The following is a 21,355-nucleotide window of genomic DNA, read 5'->3' as shown; positions in this document are numbered from 1 at the left end:
GATTTCACTTCAGTACATGTTTCCCCATAGACACCTGCCTAAGTCTACTCAGGTCTAGTCTTCAATGGGTTAACATTTTCAGTTATCAGACATCTGTGCTAATTGGTGTACTAAACACTGTATGGATTTATATAGCACAAGCTGTGGAATTCAAATTGGGTTTGGACCAATGTATACTGTGATCAGTAGTTAACGTGTGAGAGTCATTTCTTTTTCTCTCTTATTAAAATGGTGAATATACACGTGTATACACTATTATCTTTTGCTAGACAACCGAATACTTGCAGCTGCAAATAGTTGTGAAGTTCTGTGTTTGGTGTACATACATTAAAACAAAGTAAAGGCTAATAACACATATCCTGCCTGCTATTATTTTGTACCGCCTACTAATATGACTGATTTTGAATGTCATAAGTTGATGCACAGTTTAATCAATTCGCGCTTCATTCTTTTTTCTCCTTCAGAACATCTAAAGCTTACAATGAACATCCAGACTGCTGGGATGCCAAAAGATGGATGCCATCTGATGCAATTTCATGAGTAAAAACCTGAGAAAAGTGCCATTCTGCTGAATCTTAATAATTTTTTCTTCCAAAATATCTTTCCTGGAAATCCTCTTGTCTCTACCTTTACAACTGATCTGCTCCAACAATTGCTCAGCTTCATCCAAACAGTCAAAACCCTAGAGCTATCTATAGATGATGTTCCGCGATGTCAAATGACATGTTGCGTGAGGGGCAAAAGTGAATTGAATGTGTAATAAGCACACAGTTCTAGCGTGCAGTACGTGTACTGCATACTTGCCTGCCTATCATGGGACATGGGATGTAACGCTTCCGCTCTTACCCACACGTATAGGGGCCCCCCTTACGTAGTTTTTGCCCCTCAGCATGGCTTGATGACATCACTGGTACCTCATCTGTTCTTCTCTTCTTCTTCTTCACTCTTAAATTTTGATTTCTCTTTCTTTTTGTGACTTTCAACTTATTAATTTTCCACCCTTGTCTCCTTGGTAACGTTTTCTTGTAAAATGCTGGCAACTTTTCTAATAACACCTGTCTGCTTTTCCTATATGACACTGATACCACATTCAATAGAGATTCATGAATAGATTTTCGACTTCTGTATAACATTAATCTGTACAGACTCTCCTTCAATATCTCTCTGACTCAGGCTGCTAGTCTCGTCATCCCAGACTCCCCTTTGCAGCGGAGGGCGTCATCATACTTTCTCCTTCCGGAGTGCCTCAATGAATTCCTCCAATTTCTCCTGGATGTGCCTGACTTTCTCTGCAGAGTTTTGAAAGAAATGAAAGGAGAACAAAGAGAAAAGAAAGAAAAATGATCATTGTGATGCTAGATAAAAACCAGAGACATTCCAAACACAAACATCTGTGTACATTTCACAATTAAAGGGATAGTACAGTTTTGGTTGAGATGGGGCTTCAGGTTTTGCAATTTTTTAAATGATTTTTTTAAAGATAATAAGAAACCTCTTATGAAATATGAAAGGGCATAATATTCTGAGAGGAATTCAAAGTTTATTCCATTGAAATTGTTTTTAAAAAGGCTGAGATGTCCCCCCAAAAGTGATCCTAATAAAAAGTTCCCTTAGAATTGTATGTTCATAGACATTTCAGGAAGTGGTTTCTAAGTATCTCGAAAAAAGTTAAAAGCTGAACCCTCACCTCCACCAATACAATACCATCCCTTTACGATTAAAAAGAAATAAAAAATAAAATAGAAACTGGTTTTAGCAGTCAATACTTGGCCAGCTTGGGGAAATTCTCTATCACCTGTGATACATTGTATGCTTCTATTCACAAGAGGCTATGTAAGAATGCGCCTTATCAAAGGGTATGTTTACAGCATGGAATCAATCAATCCAAGCCCTAACATTATGGACCTCAAGGAGCCTAAACCAAAAATCCTTCCGACCCTTTTCTTCTCCTTCACTGGCAAAAAAGGAAAAAGGGTACCTTTGATGGAACCAAATGGGGGAAATCCACAGGGGTACTTCAGTCAACCGTATCAAAAAAACCCCTTGCCACACACAAAGCTGATGATTCTGCTGGTTCTCTAAAAACCATAATCCCCGTTCTATTTTAATGGTTTCTAAAACCAATTTAAAGGTTATTGGGTTATAGTACAAAAGGGTACCAAAAAAAAAAAAAGAGAGGAAAAGGTAAATGGGAAAAGTGAGAGGGATGGACAAACATGGGCATTATATTAATTGGCTGAGGAAAAAAAAAGGAGGGTGGCAGGATGAATGAAGAGAAAAATAATTTAATCTCATCCACTGGCATGAGACCCATCCTCAGCTTAATCCCTCAAAGAAACCAGAGTGATTTAATGAATAGAGTGATGATGAAAGGAATAACTGGAGACCAGTCTTTGATCTCTTTTTCTCTTTCTTTTTATGGATTTGGTCTCCTGGACTCTCAGGACTATCTTTCATGAGTCTTCATTAAAAAAAAAGGCGTGGGGTGGGGATGATGACACAAGAAGGGGCTGAAAAATGCAAAATTGAAACGGTTCGATGAAGTGGAACCCTGTGATGCTGTTTAGAGACTGGAGGGTGCAGCTGCGATTATGAGAAATGACCCAGACAAAACACAAAGTGAGATAATTGTTGGGAAAAAGAAAATCGAGTCACAAGAAGAAAGGAAAGTGTTCCTTTTTAGCCATTTTCTTTTTTTCCCCCTTTGAAATGGTTTACCCTCCTCCCCACATGGTGATTCAAAGGGATTGGCTCACAATATATGCATAATGTTCTTGATATCACACAAGACCTCTGAAACTGTTTTCTTCCCTTAGTTATTTTCAAAGTTGTTTACTCACATTTCCCCAGTGCCATTAGAAAGTATAAACTGTCACACAAAAACCCTGCTCAAAGACTGTTGCAATCGGTTCCTAATTGATGCAGTTCTTGTCCGCACCTGTTCCAGTCATTTTAATATATGACCACCGATAAGGGATTGATTAAGCCTTGTTTGTTACGTATATATTATTATGGCAACACGGTCCATATCAACTCACACAAAATAGTTGCATTCACATGCAGTTGCCAAACTTGAAGTTTAGGTAAAAAACTTAACTGTCGATGATTAGCTTCACTCATGATTTCACAACGCAGGTTCACAAGTGCACCTAAACTTTAAGTTACAACTTACGAGCGAGCCCCACTCGACGATTACAATGGAAGTGCAGAGTCTTTGCTAGATAACCTTGTGCCCATAAAAAAATAGCGCAACGAGCGAGACGCAAGGTTCATGCTAACTCACAAGCTCGTTGATTATTGTGTCTACACAGAGCGAAACTATGAGTGGGGACCCCCCTGTGGATCGTGGATAGAGCATAAACCCTAAGATGTCTCGTAGTTCTAATCATCACCTAAACTTTAAGATTGTTAACTTTCGAGTGCGTCCACATGGTGCTAGATTACAAGCTAATCATCAAGAGTTAAGTTTTCGACCTAAACTGAAAGTTTAGGAACAGCGTGTGAACCTAACTAATGAAGCAATGTTCGGGTCAGCCACTGTACAATGTTGTGAACCAAGAGCAATGTCTCCAATCGTCACATGGACATGGCATAATGTAGTTACACCAATACAACTTTTACCCCGTTCAGAGTTTGCCCGACTAGGAGAACCTTCGCAGGACATTCCAAACGAAAACGACTGAACATCGTCTAGCGTGAAGTCAGCAAACGTTTCAATGGAAACCAGTAGGTGCACGTTTCTCTTCAAGAGAGGCAGGCAGTTTTTCGTAGGCACACATGCCCACTCTGTCACAAACAGCGCAGGTCATCAGAAGCGTGGGCCATTTTCACGCCAAGACCGTTTAGATTTCCTTCGTCTGCAATAAACACGGCACAACCTTTAGAGGTTGTGCTATACACACGTGCCAGGCTGTCTAGCATGACGTTCATGCCAGACTCACGCCAGACTAACTCCTGACTCGTGCTCTGTGCTTTGTGCCACAACCAATTAGAATCCCTCTCAAAACACGAAACACGGCACAACTTCTAGAGATCATGCCATGTTTTGGGGAACTCTATACGGAGTATACAAAGTCAGGACCGTAAATGTGTGAACAAAGTATGATTTTGCATTTCCTCTGATATTACCTGAGAGCAATGAAACATTAATTACATCAATCACCATTTCACTTAATGACCAGGATGTATAAGAAATGAAGCCTTTTCTTAAAACTTTTGTCCCATTCATTAAAAAAACAAGTAAAAAGTTCTAACAAGAGTGCAGATGACCACATGCTGTACCTCAGTAAGTCACTGAAGTCCCCCTGAGCGTTCATTTTAAAACCACTTATAAAACTTCTTAGACTTGATATCTCATCTTATACCAAATCCTTCGTATGTGTGTTTCAAGAATTTACCTGATGAAAGGCAACTTCTGAGGAAGACAACCAAAATTGCATCCTAGTGCAAAGAGGTTGTGTGTTTGATTGTCTGCCAAAAAGCATACAAGTCCTGCTTTACATCAGAAAATGTGGAAAAAAACAAACAAAAAAAAACTTTACACATTTCACCGACATTCCTCACTTCCGGACAGGAATATCGTAAACACAGCTAGTCAGTTCTTTCTTTTCTACTGATCCAACAAATCCCACAGAGCCCATAGCAATCATGAATGATCTTTATTCATGGTGAATGAGAAAGTCTCCACCGCAAATCCTCTTTTCACAAACCCTCAAAGAGAGATGTTGAAGCATCCTTGCAACCTTCACTGTTCAAACTCCCAGAATGTCATTCTTTCCTATTTCACTCCAGGGCACCCTGTGGTGGTTTGCCATACATGTATGTCCTCAATACAAAAGGAAGGCCCAGGGGATAGATTTACTTGCAAGGCTCAATCCGGATTCAAAGGATTTCCTTCCCCTAAAGTTACCAACATGACTGACCACTGGTCATCATGGATAACATAATATAGACTGGGAGATTAAAAAGAACACTTGGGATTATAGGCCTATGCATCATTCTCTGGCTTGGAGAAATACGAAATTGATGTACACAAGTTTTATGTCTAATGGTAACTGATTGACAAATTGCCCTAAATCGACGTAAATAGTAATCAGTTGCAATGAAAAACATCTCTCTGGAAGAATTTCACTAATTTGAATGATAGTTTTATGTCTGTTGACTAAATACTTCACCAAGTTGTCCCCACAGGCACTTTGAAAGCCAATGCAGATTGAGAGCCACAATTCACTTTTTTTTGTTTGTTACAGGATGTACATTAGAAAAAGAATTGACCTTCTATCTACCTTTTGCTAGCACACAGACATAGCTGCTATATATCCATGTCGATATTGGTTTGAAATTTCTCAAAAGCACATACATTAGTGTACATTAATTTATGATTCAACTTTCTGTAAAAAAACCCTGTAAAGTACCCATAAGAAGCTGCATCATATCAGCCTGGAATAATAATACAGGAGCATCAAATAGAAAAGTGTGTGTGTGTGTGTGGGGGGGGGGGGGGGGTGCTGTGAGGGGCAAGGAGAAGAATGTACCTAAGGTTGAAATGTGTACCCCACCCCCCCCCCCCCCCCCCACCCACACCCCGCAGGTTGGTTGAAAACATGTTTATACTTTTGTGCTTTTGCTTTGTGGACAAGGACACACTTTTAACACCCTACTTAAACTACCTCACCATTGAATACTACATACTTTGTACTTGTACTATGTATCATGATCAAATCAGGTTGTAAAGAAAGTTTATGAACATATTTATGAGCTTCAGCAACAGCATGGGGTTAGGGTGGGCAACCCAAAACAGTTCACCCCTTTTCCTTCCTACCAACCTTTAAATGAATTCTAGATTTATAAAGCCATTTGAATGATGAACTGCAAAATATATTTCTTCCAGGGATCTCTGCAGCATATGTCTGGCCATGCTTTTACACATACTAAGAGTCCTTAACCTATTGAAGACAAGTCCCGAGTATACTCAGGCTGGTGTGTTATGGGAAAAAAGTTTGTCCTCAACGGGTTAAAGATAATATTTTATAAAGTTTTGGTACCTCAAAAGTTTCCCTGAGTTTCCTTGTCTTAGTTTGTGTTTCAGGTTAAAGTACCTTTCATATAACTAACACTGTGAGACTTACTCGCCCCAAAGTGCTCTCATGTCTTAGTAATCATGCAATAATGGATTCGTACCAGAGCCGCCGCCGCACGGCGGCAAGGTAGTACACGTATTGTACGATGCATGATAACTGTGACCAGCAGTCCCATACGCATAGCGTAATGGGGCTTCGCATTGTAGCATTCAGGATCATGACAGATTTAGTATCGCAGGTAATTATCACCTTAAAATCCAAAAATTTCTTCAATTTGAAGACTTACCAATTAAGTTGAAGTATTGAAAACAGGCTTTGGGCAACGTTTGGTTCTGCCACAATAGTCCCTTTCTTTTCGAATTGATGACTGAATGTGACTCGGTCAAAAGGACCTTGGGAGAGCTACATACGCTGACTATACCTACGGCCAGCGCATGCGCACACAAACATCTTATCCGTTCATGGATTTGAAATTTGTGCGCATGTGATGTGTGCGTATACGCTGGCTGTAGTATTCAGTGTATGTAGCTCTCCCAAGGTCCTCTCGACCGAGTCACATTCAGTCATCAATTCGAACAGAAAGGGACTATTGGCAGAACCAAACGCTGCCTGAAGCCTGTTTTCAATACTTCAACTTAATTGTTAAGTCTTCAAATTGAAGAAATTTTTGGATTTTAAGTTGATATTTACCGCTTTACTACATATGTCATGATCCTGAATGCTACAATGCGAAGCCCCATTATGCTATGCGTATGGGGCTGCTGGTCGCAGTTAATTGCGTGATTACTAAGACATGAGAGCACTTTGGGGCGAGTAAGTCTCACAGTGTTAGTTATATGAAAGGTACTTTAACCTGAAACACAAACTAAGACAAGGAAATTCAGGGAAACTTTTGAGGTACCAAAACTTTATATTATCTTTAATACTTGGTGAGCATTGAGTACTGATTGGCGTATAAAAAACCCAGAACATTGTACTCACTGTCCAAAGTCCCTGGCACAGAAACGGTTAAATGAGGAGATGCAGAAAATAATGAGAGCAGCTAATTGAGGGATCTTGACATCTTTGCTGCTAACAGCAAAGAAGAAGCAATGGTGATGATTGGGGTGTATAAACCAAATCGAGAGAGGTGTAACCAAATCGAGAGAGGTGTAACCAAATCGGTAGGGAGGTTGGTCACTTGTTGTAAAGAGTGAAGTCAAATGGTACTTATTTGAAAACAAAACAGAATTAGGAAGAGAGCCTGGCGGGGAGCCGGTGGTATAAAATTTTAATGATATTTTCATAGGAAGTTTACTATCATCTCCATACACCATTAGTGTTCCCTGGGCGTGTCAGGGTGAAGGCTTTTGACCGCCCTGGTGTCAGGAAATTATTTCTCAGGAGACACACATATCTCTAATGTGGTGGTGGAGGGGAATGGAAGTTGGTTAAAGAGACAAAAAGGAGGAGGAGGAGGAGGAGGAGGAGGAGTAGGGGGAGGGGAGGAGGTGGAGGTGGAGGAGGAGGAGGAGGAGGAGGGGGAGAAGGAGGAGGAGGAGGAGGAGGGGGAGATGGAGGAGGAGAAGGAGAAGGGGGGAGGGGGAGGAGAAGGAGGAGGAGAAGGAGGAGGAGGGGGAGGAGGAGGGGGAGGGGAGGAGAAGGAGGAGGAGAAGGAGGAGGAGGGGGAGGAGGAGGAGGAGAAGGAGAAGCAGGAGGAGGAGGGTGGAAGAGGGGGAGGGGCATTGGAGAAGAGAAGAACTAAAAGAAGATTGCTGATGAGGACAAAGAGAATGACGAGGAGGAGTAAGATAAAGAAGAAGGGGGGGGGGGAGGAGGAGGGAAGATACACAGGAGTATTAAGTTTAAAGAGGAAGAGAAATTGGAAAGCACGGAGTAGGATGATGAGGAGGAGGAGCGGAGGAAGAGGAGAAATGTGGGAAAGGAGACTTAGGTCTTAGGAGGAGAAGGAGGACAAAGATGACAATGAGTGGAAAGTGGAAGAGAGGTGAAGAGGAAGAGATCAAGGGGTGAGAAGGACGAGGAGGAGGAGAGGAGGTTAGAAGAGAAGGGGAAGTAGAAGAAAATAAGGGGAAAGGTATGGACAAGGGCAAGAAGGTGAGTAGAATTAAGAGGAGGATAATACCAAAAGGATAAAGGGGAAGAAAGGAATAGAAAGAAAAGGGGGGGGGGGGATGGTATTCTATTGTTGATCATTTTTCCTAGGTTCTCAGCCATTATATTGGTATCATTATGCAAGAACTGTCTGAATACAACATGTTCAAATGTGTATGGAAGGTTTGTTCATAACCAAGTGAGAATGGTGCTATCTACAAAAAACATGTGAACAGTGTATATAGTGCTAATTCTGCATTTCCTCAGAGAATTCGAAGTCTTAAAAACATCCAGTGTTACCGATTGCAAGTCAGAAAAAACTACACTGTCTCCACTGTCTCTATCTAGATATAAAGGCACAAAAGGGATTACATACTCACTGAAAAACTGACTGCAATGCCACATGATATTTAAAATATCATGAAGAGAGTCATTCTACCCTAAAATTTGCTCAGCTTTCACATTTTTCACATGCTTGTGGAAAGTTGTAAATCAACTACAGCCTTGCTTCTCTTTCATTCAGTCAGGTTGAAAACCAAACACACATAAAACATCAGAGTCAAATCAAAACCTCATGCTCATTCTTCCCTTCAAACTTTAATGTTTTCTGCTGTTGTATACAGTCTGCCATTTCGAATGTGTATGTAACATCATTGATCCTCACTACAAACGTAAAAACAAAGCCACAAGGCCTTTCGCTTTCAACCCAAACTTTCCTTCTTTTGCTCAATTGATGGGGGAAATGAAACCTTGAGAGAATAAATCACTGCCCCCCTTGTGCACATGAATTTGATCTCAACCCAAAACCTGAGCGGCTGATGAGATGTGTCAATCATTTCATTCAACTGCAAAAGCCTCATTCTCAATGGAAAATTGTGCCACAAGATCATGTTTGTGATCTTACCATTCCCACGTACTGCATTCTTTTTTTCTTTTTTTTTGCTGCAGAGCCCCATTCGCATTGAAAAACATTTCTAAGATGAAAATTGTGATGTTTGACCTTTTATCATTCATTTTCAGCTGCAAGAAGCCTTTTACATCGGAAAATATTACAACATTAAAAATGAATATGTTTGGGCTTCCTTTTCATGCTGCAATGGAAAAGTATAACAAATGTTAGATATAAGTTTTACCTTCATCATGAGGATTTGCTATAATTCCTAATTGTTTTGGCAGTCTGCTGCAAATAAAGTCCATGGCTTAAATGTAGTCTGTGTGCTGAAACAAGCGAGAAATGGGCATACATTGGACATCACAACGTGTCAGTGTGCCTACAAACATTAGTGCATGTCTGATGGTGTGCTCCAAGTACAGTAAAGCATGATATTTTTGTAGAATGCAGTTTTCACAAATTGGAGCCGACGGCCTTTCTGGGGCATGAAATTTCCGCAAATTGCCACTTGCATTCACCGCATAGACCTGTAGTGTACACAAACTCTTTCGCATGCATTTTAATTTCGCTAATCTTGGCGCTCGTGAGATTCGCAAATTCAAAATGCGCACAAACATTTATGTTTTTCAGTATCAGGGCCCAATTATGCAGTCCATATTTGTGTAATCCATGGACAAGATTTTGAGGTAGTTTGGCCCTCATACATGATTCTTTGCCTGGTAGAAACGCCTGAAATAATGAGTCATGATGCAAAAGATGAAACTAACCTCAAATTGGGCACAAATGAGGAATATCGCAATCATATGAATTTCATCCAGTGCAGACTATAGAAAATTATTACGTGTGCACGCAGGTGTGTGTGGGGTATGAGAACGCGAATGAAGGCCACGCCTACCTTTAGTTATTCCTTTATTACTGAAAGCTACACCAGAAAACCAATGAGGCTTGTGGCTTGAAGTCCAAACATTCTTCGTGCTTGACCCTCACTGCCCATGGGACATGGCTGTGTCATTTGCTGTCCACTAACATTAGTGGACCAAGTTGTCACTCCGGCCTCAGGAGGACGGTCAAGCCACCCACCCTCCTTTCAACCCTTGTCCAGCCACACCGACTTCCTGTCTGAGAAACAAAGACAATTAGGCCTCCGGCACCGCGTCAATCTTTCATCAGAAATGTCCGAGAGTGACAGTACAAGGGCAAGACCAAGCTCTTGGGGTGGAGTTCAGAGAATTCCCAGTGGTCACATCCACGTCCAGCCCACTGCCACCAGCTTGACCAGGCAGCAGTTTTAGATTTATACTGACACTTGACCATCAGGGCAAGAGAGGGAGAGAGAGAAGGAGGGACAGAGAGACTTAGGCCGCGTTCATGCGAATTTCGTAGCCAGAATCACAAACATGAATCATGATTCAAAACGGCGTTTCAAATCACGGTCTCAGCGGAAGAGCGTTCATGCGGGCTTTCGCAACGCTGATTCTGGCTCTGCTCATCCTTTGCCATTGCGCAGCGCACTGCGCAGTTTGACCTTGTCTCTGCAACTCGAGCCAGACCTCCTTATGCCAAGAGATCAGTTAGTTCATTATAGGCCTCTACGTTTTTATTTCGGTGAATACTTTGGTGGCATTCAGGCTCTGCCCACAAATCGAGGAATAATCTTAGTTCTTCGTCTCTCCAATTGTTTCCATAGGCCTTGGTAGATACAGCGCTGCAGCCATTACTATTATCAACTCATCGGAGAGTAATTACATGTATTATTATATTAAACAGCTAGATACTAGCATAGAATCGGTGTATGGCGTTGATGTAAACAAACAAGTGCAAGTATGGTACCGAAACACACGATTCAGAAGACGTACACAAGCGCGCGAACAGAACAAGAAGCTGTGGAATACCCTATAAGAAACACGCATGCGCACAGCGCACAATGACGTCATAGAATCATGATTGAAATCACGGTTGCGTTCATGCGGTTTCTGCGATCGTGATTCTGGCAGAATCATGATTCAAAACGCCCTTTTTTCCGCGTTTCAGATCGGCGTTTTGAAACGCGTTTAAATGGAAAAATCGCATGAACGCAACACAACTAAACACGTTTAGCGACTAAACGTGTTTAGAAACGCAATTCTAGTTTCGCATGAACGCAGCCTTAACCCCCTTGATGTAAATATTTTATACAAACCAGGAAAAGTAATGACGATTAAAAAAGAAAAAGCCACCATGCTTGTGACAGGCAGTTGTTCCTGTTCTAAAATATGGATGAAATAATGAAAATGCTACAGACATTCCTCAGTACAGTCTGCCTGGAATTCAGTAAGTTTGCTTCTTATTTTTTTAACCTTAAAAAAATCCCTTATGTATCTCACCATGGACCTAGTAGGTCCATGATCTCACCAACTGCTCAAAACAACTTGGGCAATGTTCATGTTTGAGCTGGAAGTGTGTGTGTGGGGGGGGGGGGGGGGGGAAGAAACTAAACTCAATTTAGTAACTAGTAACTAGATGATTACTTGAAAATGAATTGGTATTCTGTGTTGTCTTTCTGTTCATGTTTTCATTCAAATATTCTCAATAAGTATTAAAGTCTAGTGAACTGAGTGTGACCCTGTGCCACAGGTGCTGAGGAATCATTAGATTTGAATGTGAAGAAAATAGTGCCCTTCCCCCCCCCAACAAAAAAAAAAAAAAAAAAAAAATGTTGAAATTTAGGTCATGATTAGGGTCGCGTCTTTTGTATTCAGCTTTCTTACTGTAAAAAAACTTTGACATTTTTTGGACCTTGAGTGTTTGTGAAGAGCTGACCTGCACATGTAGGCCCTATATGAATGGTACAGTATAGGGCTTTTTACACTTGTAAAATTTTGCTTAGCCCCGGACCAACGGTGGGGCTAAGGGGGGGCCTTAGCCCCACCGTTGGTACGGGACTATCCTTAGCCCACTTTCTGTTTACACTCGTTTTTGCCAAAGTGGGCTAGCCCCACCGATAGTACGGTACTATCTGGCCCTGCAAAATAGCAGGGGTTAGCACCGCAATTGCGGTGCCAAGCAAGTGAGTGTAAACAGAACGAAAAAATAATCCTGGGCTAAGCGACGGAGACGAAGTCCGACCCTCACTGACCAATCAGAAACGAGGTAATCAAGTGCTGCCGGTGCGTGCGTGTACGTGTACAGTACACAGCGTAATTATGAATATTCATGTGGTTTGGAAAGTCCGGGGCTAAGAAATACGAGTGTAAAAAGGTCAGTTTTCTCCTTAGCCCCGGACAAGAGATAGTACGGGACTAATTGGCAAGTGTAAAAAGCTGAAAAAATTGGTACGGGACTAACGATAGTCCTGGGTCAGAGAAAGTCCGGGGTTAAGAAACACAAGTGTAAAAAGCCCTTTAGCTTACTGCGTCACAATGCCAAGTCAATGTATACCACGACGCGCCACAGCTGGTAAAAAATGGCAAGAAGTGACATGCATGATGCATTGTGGGATATACAATTTTCACATGACAGTTTTTGCTTTCACCATTCTCGCTGTACAACTTTGCACCTAATTGTGAAAAATTGCAGAAACATTTGCATTTTGGATTACTAACTAAATCTTACAAAAGTAACACATTATTTCTGTTCAGACTGTAATGATGTTGAAATTTGGCCGTGATCTTGTCAAGACCCAGAATAATTATTACGTTGAATGCAATGACAATGATACTAATGTCAACTCTGCTAGCAGAGGAAAACACCCCCCCCCAAAAAAAAGAAAAAACACACACAAAAAAAAAACAATGGAAGAAGGAAAACATGTGTCGTTCACAAAGCCAGCATGCAAAAGTTACTAAAAGCAGCAACCAACAATTTTCATTTAAAAAACAAGATCTATTATTTTTTTTTTTAGCTTTTAGAGATCCGATTATGTGATTGGCGATGAACCACGTAAAAAAAAGTAAGAAAAGATTGACAAACATTTACATCTTTCTGAACCAATCTTGCTTGGCCAATAAAAGCAAGAGAGGGAGAAAAAAAGATAGGTCTTCAATCTTAAAAACAGATCCAATCTGTAGATATGAAACTATTAAATGTCATGGGTGAGTGAATGGTTTCCAGGTCATTATTATTATGAGAAAGTGACCTCAAGCGCCCAGAAAAAAAAAAAAATGCCAGGTTTGGTGGGTCAGTTAGGTGGAGGGGGAAAAAAATATTCCCCCCCAAATCCCTGTCCGGCAATCAATCACTTTTGTCTGGACCGGAATCATGGCCAATGATTTCACATCATACAGGATTGTAAGTCACTAAAATTCTGAAGAGTACAGTGTCTAAGGTTACAGTTGACACACATCTTTGTTGGAGCTTGGGATTTTGGGTGTTGTTCAATAAAACATGTCAGTCTATGGCTTCCACATGAGTTACAAGGTTGGGGGAATAACTATTCCAGGGACAAAGTCATACATCTGAACTAGATGCCATATGTATTTCATACATAACAATTTCCCAGTTCTCATTGAGAATGAACTACAATAACCCGAATGGATCCTGTCTATGGTGGGTTTCCAGTGTGCACTAAGCACTACATTAAACTGTTAGGATGGGACTAAAGCACCTGCAGCAGTGCATGAGCAAAATACACACACAAAAAAGCCTTTTTTTGTTGTTGGAAGAACTAAAATGTACAACCATGTACACCAGCACATCAGTAACAGTAGGAACATATGGGGATGTCTGACTTACAAGTTGTGTCAGGCATCCATAAACTACCATTGGTTACAGATTCTGCAAAGGGGTATTTTCATATCTTCCTATGACAGCACATACATGTACACTGTACTATGTACAGCACAGTGAAGGTATTAGGCCTACATAGAGAGCCTGTTATAGCTTTATTGCACGATGTACAACACAGCCTTCGGTCACAATCTCTGGATGAATAAATGTAATCCAGTCACTGAGCATGTTTCAAATCATGTGCACCTGTTCCACTCTTAAAGGGGGAAATCCAGTCCAAATATAAGTTAGTCTGATAAGAAAGAATAAAATATTACCATTTCAACGGTAAAAATTTGATCGAAATCTGATGAAAAAAATAAGGAAGTTATGACATTTAGAAGTTTTGCTAATTTTCCAGGAAACAGTTCTTGAACAGTCAATATGAATTTGCAAATGGCAAAGTGAGCATGTCATTCCCTCACAACTTGCCATACAGTTTGTACAAAAATTTTTGAAATTTCCAAGTTTTTCATTCACATGCAATTATGCTCGAGACTCAAATCATGATATATCTAAATGATCATTATTCTGAAGTTATTCAACCAGGAATAACATCATGTTTCAGACTTCAATGACAGAAACATTGAATATTCGCCATTTTTTGTACACGATCAATGGAAAATTGTGAGGTTAATGACATGGTCAGCTCACTCATTTGCATATTCATATCCACTGTACAAGAACTGTGTCGCATAAATTAGCAAAACTTCGAACTGTCATAACTTAATTTACATCTGATTTCAGTCAAATTTTACCGTTGAACTTGTAAGATTTTACTCTTTTTTTATCAGACTAACTTATTTTTGGACTGGAATTCCTCTTTGAATCAATCACACTCAAGACAATCCCCTCTATACACAGTATTACACAGGATTACATGGTACCGATACATATTTTAATGATATAGCATTTTTGTTCAAATACTGCGAGATTTGTATGCAGTCTGGTTTGTGCGATATCTATGTGGTTTATTAGTTTATTACTCATCGATTTTTTGTACTGGTGTAATTTTAGTTGGTCAAGACAAACATATCCGTTCTCCGTGTAAAATTATATGCCTATGAACTTGGGAACCTACAGTTTTACAAGCTTTAAAGCTTTTATGTAGGCCCCATCATATTTCTTATACTTACTAGTGACATTTTCACACGATATGACCTTGTACATTTGTGTCAAGTATATTTTCTTTTTCTTTTTCTTCTACAATCAAAAGACATGATTGTATATATTTTGTATTCTTGTTTTGTTGTCAATAATTTCATACTCTCATCATTGAGAAAATGGAAATATGAAATAAATTTGAACTGAATTTGAACTATCAGTTCTGCTAATGTCAGAAAGATTGGATTGCAACGAAAAAAATTCTGAGTCGCCTACTTTTATCAGTTATTAGAAGGACTGAAAGATGGAAAGTTAGCAAAAAATAAGAAAATATGAATTTTATGACTCTTCCCAAAAGGTCACACGCGCTCTCTAACAAAATAATGTCAGAAACATTAGCGGTAAAAATGACCAAAGTACTTTGAATTCTCATCCTCTGGACCTTTACTGGATCCAGGACCTTTACTGGATCCAGGACCTTTACTGGATCCAGGACATTAAAGTGGGATGTCTGGAGAGTAGTAACACCTGTAACTTCACACTGGAGACCACACAGACGTCTCCTCTGTATCTACCCACATCTCCACCACTGCTCCCGCCCTCCCCCTCCCCCCCCCCAAAAAAAAAAAAAAAAAAAAAGAAGAAGAAGAAGAAGAAGAAGAAAGAACAGCCCAATAAACATTATACATGTAATGTCCTGAAAACCCTGTCAGGGTTGAAAAATTACCAGTAATGTCATGGGAACATAACTCTGGCTCTGATGATGGAGTTATACAGCCTGCATGCACTCAATCCATGGAAAGACTTTTCATGTCTGTGGACAATGAACTCTAAACTCATCTGTGGGGGGGGGGGGGGGGGGGGGGGGGGGAAACATTAACCTCTCCCCTTGGGGGGACTGGGTGTGGTACAAACTCTATGGGGAACACTGGTACAGCTGTACCCCAAAGGTAATTGGCTGAAAGCATAGTAATGTGGAATGGATATGTCTGCTGTGCAAGAGGTGATACAGCTCAGCCAGATTGGTGCAAAAATGGGTTGCAAACTTTTTTTTTAGTTTTTTTTTGGTTCAGAATACAATGTCTCCCTTGGCTCTATGTGGAATGCTAATAATGATATGAATTTGTGTGCTTTGTTCTAGTACATCAATTATACACATATTCATAGATACATATGATTAAAAGTGTGTATGTGTATTTGTCCTGTATGACAAAAAAAAAGGTGTGTGTGTTCCTTCTGCTTATTTAGAGCTTTCTGCACAGTAAGTCGTTAGCTAGAATGATCAGAGAGACCAACATTTATCTTCTGCTTTGTTCTATTATACTGTTTTAAAACAAATGAAACCACTCTCGACCCTCTTTCTTTGTTCTTCTTGTTACAGGCACTTGCTACCAGGCATGTGGATGGTGGAAAGGTACAAGAGGAAGGAGGTTACCATGGAGAATTGAATGAGGATGATTAATATGAGATAATTTAAAGGAAGGTGATAGTCAAAGAAGAAGAGGAAGAAGAAGAAGGAGGAGGAAGAGGAGAAGAATGTATGTATATAATTGGAGAGGAAAAATAGCTACACTACTGTAAGAGTAAGACGCCCACTCTCCTGGTTTAACAAGATGTAGTGGAAAAGAAGGGAAGATTCTGGTTAGGATCCATGATTCAGGCCAGGCAAGGAGTTGGCAAACTTCTGAAAAAAAACTGCTGCATCAGTAGAGAGGTGGAATTCAGGAGGCGACAGTACACCTGTACAATCTACAAGCAGAACATTGAAAGTTGTTCTGTGAGTTTTTTTTTTCCCAGCACACATGGTTGGGCAAGAGACATGTGTTTTTCTGGTCCTCCCTGTTTGGTAAAAACAAAATCCCCTGTCCTTGTTGACTGTTTATTTTCAGGAGTCAAGTTGCGGAGTTTATGGGGGAAACTCCCATCAACAAAGGGGTGATATACACACCTCATTGGAGGCATTCCAGGGAGATAATTGTTTATTGGTTTGGAATTGATGAGGTCTTGAAACATTAATGTTCCCAGCGCAGACTGCCACCAGCTAGAAAACATCTTCCAGCAAAGAAACTGTGTTTGGAATACCAGCCTGTCTCCATCACCAGTCCACACTACCAATAATAAGGGCTTTTTACACTTGTAAAATTTTGCTTAGCCCCGGACCAATGGTGGGGCTAAGGGGGGGCCTTAGCCCCACCGTTGGTACGGGACTATCCTTAGCCCACTTTCTGTTTACACTCGTTTTTGCCAAAGTGGGCTAGCCCCACCGATAGTACGGTACTATCTGGCCCTGCAAAATAGCAGGGGTTAGCACCGCAATTGCGGTGCCAAGCAAGTGAGTGTAAACAGAACGAAAAAATAATCCTGGGCTAAGCGACGGAGACGAAGTCCGACCCTCACTGACCAATCAGAAACGAGGTAATCAAGTGCTGCCGGTGCGTACGTGTACGTGTACAGTACGCAGCGTAATTATGAATATTCATGTGGTTTGGAAAGTCCGGGGCTAAGAAATACGAGTGTAAAAAGGTCAGTTTTCTCCTTAGCCCCGGACAAGAGATAGTACGGGACTAATTGGCGAGTGTAAAAAGCTGAAAAAATTGGTACGGGACTAACGATAGTCCTGGGTCAGAGAAAGTCCGGGGTTAAGAAACACAAGTGTAAAAAGCCCTATAAGAAAGCTCTGGATGGCTTTCACATTTACCAGGAACTTGTTTCTAGATGTTTTTTTTTTCCCTATGTGTTTTAGGCTAATTTGGTAACTCTCCCCATAAAAAAAATATCAATTATGCAAAGTAGCATTATGTTTCTCTCAAGCATGATCATCTCATCATGTTTGGCCAATCATGGTGCAGAAGTGGTTTCCAGTGGAGCTTTTGTTATCTGAATCTTTTGATATCTGTTGCCGTGGTGTGTGCATATACCTGTAGCTACATACTATTCCATGTGAAACACATCAAAAAAGTGACCCAACTCTTGTAGGAAATGTATTTTGCAGGGGGGTGGGGGGGGGGGGTGGATGGAGGGGGAAGCAGACACACGACTGTGTCTGAACACACAGTAACTCTGTAGATGTTTTAAGATGCACTATTACAAACAAGTCCTTTTGGAAACGAGTTCTTTGTAAACAAGTTCTTCTGTAAGTGTGAATATGCCATCCTCACTGAGGTGATTTGGGGATCTGTAGGGGAGAATGTGGTCCAAAGTACTCTATACACAAAAACAAACAGGGAAAATATGCAAAAGTTGAAACAGGACAATTACATCATCATTCACCATGGATTTAAAAGATGAGACCAGCGGAGGTCACATGAAGGAAAGATAGAGGGCAGTAGACAGCCTCTCATAAAGTCAGTGTTTATCGTGATAAATATCTCCAGAAGGAAATTGATCCTTGTTAAAACATGTGAAAACAATTCAGGTTTCATCTCTGCCGATTTTCGTGGCTCTTTAATCATGCCTCATCAAAACTCATAGGATTTTATTTCAATATGGAATAACAAATCTGGGAATTACTGCATTAAATGCCAACCTTTAAGGATTATATTCATTCATATACGTACTCCTCAAATGTTTTATTCATGCTGTGTCCAGATACTGCATCAAAGCTCTAGGGCACCTTCAAATTGCCTCCATATGACTCAGAGCTGTACTTACACATAAAGTTTTTGAATCACAACAGAAGTCCAGTGCTGAGCTGCATCCAGCACCTTGAACATCCTATATTGATTCAAATGCACACAGGTTTTGTCCCTGACCGCTTAGAATATTTTGCAAACACATAAAACTAACTCTGAGATCATGACTGTCCCATATAAACATATTCAATGTCATTGGCACGCCCAAGAAGATTCAAGTTTTTTTCTTTGCCCCTTTGCAAGGGCAGTCATAAAGATAAATGGCTTTTAAGGGACCCATCATCCTAAACTTAAGGCCCGCCAACAACTGGTGGGCATGGGGTAACACTCGGACCCATTTGGCGTGGCAAGGATCGAAACCGAAACTGTCATTTATTTCAGTCCTTCCCTTTCCTTCCCTTCCCTCTACTTTTTGATTCTTTATTCTCTCTCTCTCTCTCTCTCTCTCTCTCTCTCTCTCTTTTGGCAGCTTCTTAATGTCCTGTGCTAAAACAACTGGCAGCTCAGAGTGAAGGCAGCATCAATAAACCCTTGCATTTCTGAAAACAATATGGTCCCAGACTTGCCCTGTCATTAGCAAACACTTTGTCTTTATCCAAGTGACAAATGATGGGAAAAAGACACACCAACCCTGCCCCACCCCAACAATCCCAACTCATCCAAACATATAGAGCTCATCTCTTCTGCTTGTAAACTAAATCTAACCTTCAAAATAATCTCTCCATTTCAGCATTATGAGAAAAATTTGGATGCACAGCAAGAAAGTTACTCCAGATTCGAACATCATTTCCCAAGTTCAAAAACCTTTTCACCTGCCTGCGCATGTGTTGTTCCTGTATAAAATGTTTCCTAGAAAATTACTTTAAATGTCTCATCTCTCAGTGTAAATTGAGTATTGTTGGAAACTCATAGCAATGTAGTTTGATGAATAGCATAGTACAATAACTGAGGTAAAGCTTAGTTCTTTTTTACATCAAATTCTACTAGTTTACAAGATACAGAGTACAGAGAGTCCAATTCTCCTGCCCAACTTGTGTCATAGATGTTAAAAAATAAGGCTAAAATAGCACCAGAGAGCTAACCCCAGAGCTTCTACTATCTAGGGCCTTGAAGTGGGCCTTGGCCCCCACCACATGGGACATTGTGCATTGCAACCATGATATGCACTATTTGCAAAAAAATATCGTGCCCATGTTCATGAAATTATAGTCTCCTGTTTGGCAACTAGAGGGTTTAGACAAGAGACTCTGCAGTTTGAAATATGCTTCGGGTTGGAGTCTCTGGAAGTGTAGGAGCATCTGCATTTATTAACCTGCTCTCTACCAGATTCTGAAATGTCCATATACTTTGGAAATGACCTATCACAACCTCATGGACAATGGGTTAAAAACACATCTCTGATTAGTTACTGATTCCCCCATAAAAATCATATTGGGCTTTCGGCACTGCATAAACCCGACGACCAAAGTCGATGCTGAAAACCAGAAACCCAGAGGTGGGGAAGAACAAGAGAACAGGTCCTTGTAAGAGGGACAGAGATCATCATTTATCTCTTCCTGTCTTTATCTTTATCTCTCTCTCTCATCTTCAAATGGCATTAAAGGTGCACACCCTCCAGGCTCTAGATTAAATCTGCACTGTTTTGTTGTTGCCTGTTATCTTTATACACTTCTTCAACAAAGATGAATGTGCAAGAGACTTTAAGACAACAAAAAGAGAAGAAGTTTGACAAAGAAACCTAGCTTGGCGATGCCCTAATAGCATGATTTGAGCAAGATAAGCCTACCAGTAGTATGCTGTGGACACAGGGAAGCTCTTTGATGTGGTATCTTTCAAGCAGAGATTACACAAATCCTCTGTTTCTCTAGGTTTCTTACATTTTTTTTTCATCCCTTTTCTTTGCCCTTCCTGAGGAATCGATAAAGAAGGACTATCTCTGTCTTAAGATGACATGTCATGACTAATTGCTTCAAAAGTAGCACCAGGATTCAATTTGTTGAAGGGAATGAGGGGAAAAAGAGTATCATTGACTTTAGGAGAGATAAGTCTACTGACTGTAGGTATTGAACGGTAAAATCTTTTTCTTCTTTTTTTTTCATTGTGTTTTCCTGCATCCCTTCACATCTGTAACACTTCCACCTCAAGCAATGCAATTTTATGCAATTCTCTTATAATGTTGGCTGAGAACCAGAAGGGCGCTACTGCGTTCACAGATTTGAGAGTAGATAAAAATGAAACGATCAATTTTTATAAAATAAAAGTTTATCTAATTAAAAGTGGGTAGATTTATAAAGCATTGTTCCAAATATAGGGTAAAATGGAACCCTTGTGGTTTTGATTTCTAACATTTTACTGAAAATGACGGTAACTTGAAATTGACACCATAATGTAGAGGAGATCGAGCTCTACAACATGACACCATGCAATAACTCAATACCCCCCCCACCCAACTTGCAATAAAGCCCTTCTGGTTCTCAGCAGACAATATGTGACCCGCTACAACAAAAGGATCCGAATGTCGGGGAGGACAATTTTCTGAAAATGGCATGACATTATTCTCATGCTCTTCTACTTTAATTTCATATATAGCACAACTCATAAAAGTACTCGGTTGTGGAGATATCGATGACTTTATTAGTGCATGTCAAGTGGTTGTGGAAATGAGAGTTTCGAGAAAAACACATTCAAAGTTTTCCTTCCTATGCTATCGTGATCAAGGGGAGGCGAGACAGTTTTCACCACTTGACAATAGAAGGTATGCTCCTAGCGACCTCCGCGATGTTCATTCAAGCTTAGCGCCAGCGGTCTAC

The 21,355-nt window shown here is 40.5% G+C and overlaps 1 protein-coding gene across 1 annotated transcript in view; it reads right to left on the bottom strand.

The window, feature by feature from the left end:
• Window positions 1-1,221: 1,221 nt before the first annotated feature.
• Window positions 1,222-21,355, bottom strand: part of LOC139723486 (dynamin-like GTPase OPA1, mitochondrial) — a 177,872-nt gene continuing 157,738 nt past the window's right edge. Inside the window, exon 30 of the mRNA XM_071634728.1 lies at window positions 1,222-1,289. Coding sequence (XP_071490829.1) covers window positions 1,222-1,289 — 68 coding nt within the window. The remainder of the gene's footprint in view (window positions 1,290-21,355) is intronic.

Source organism: Diadema antillarum, unplaced genomic scaffold (assembly GCF_040938485.1).
Source record: "Diadema antillarum isolate AM-2024a unplaced genomic scaffold, OU_Dant_1.0 scf00000192, whole genome shotgun sequence".
In the NCBI taxonomy this organism is placed as follows: Eukaryota; Metazoa; Echinodermata; class Echinoidea; order Diadematoida; family Diadematidae; genus Diadema; species Diadema antillarum.
This window is presented reverse-complemented; position numbering and strand designations above follow the sequence as displayed.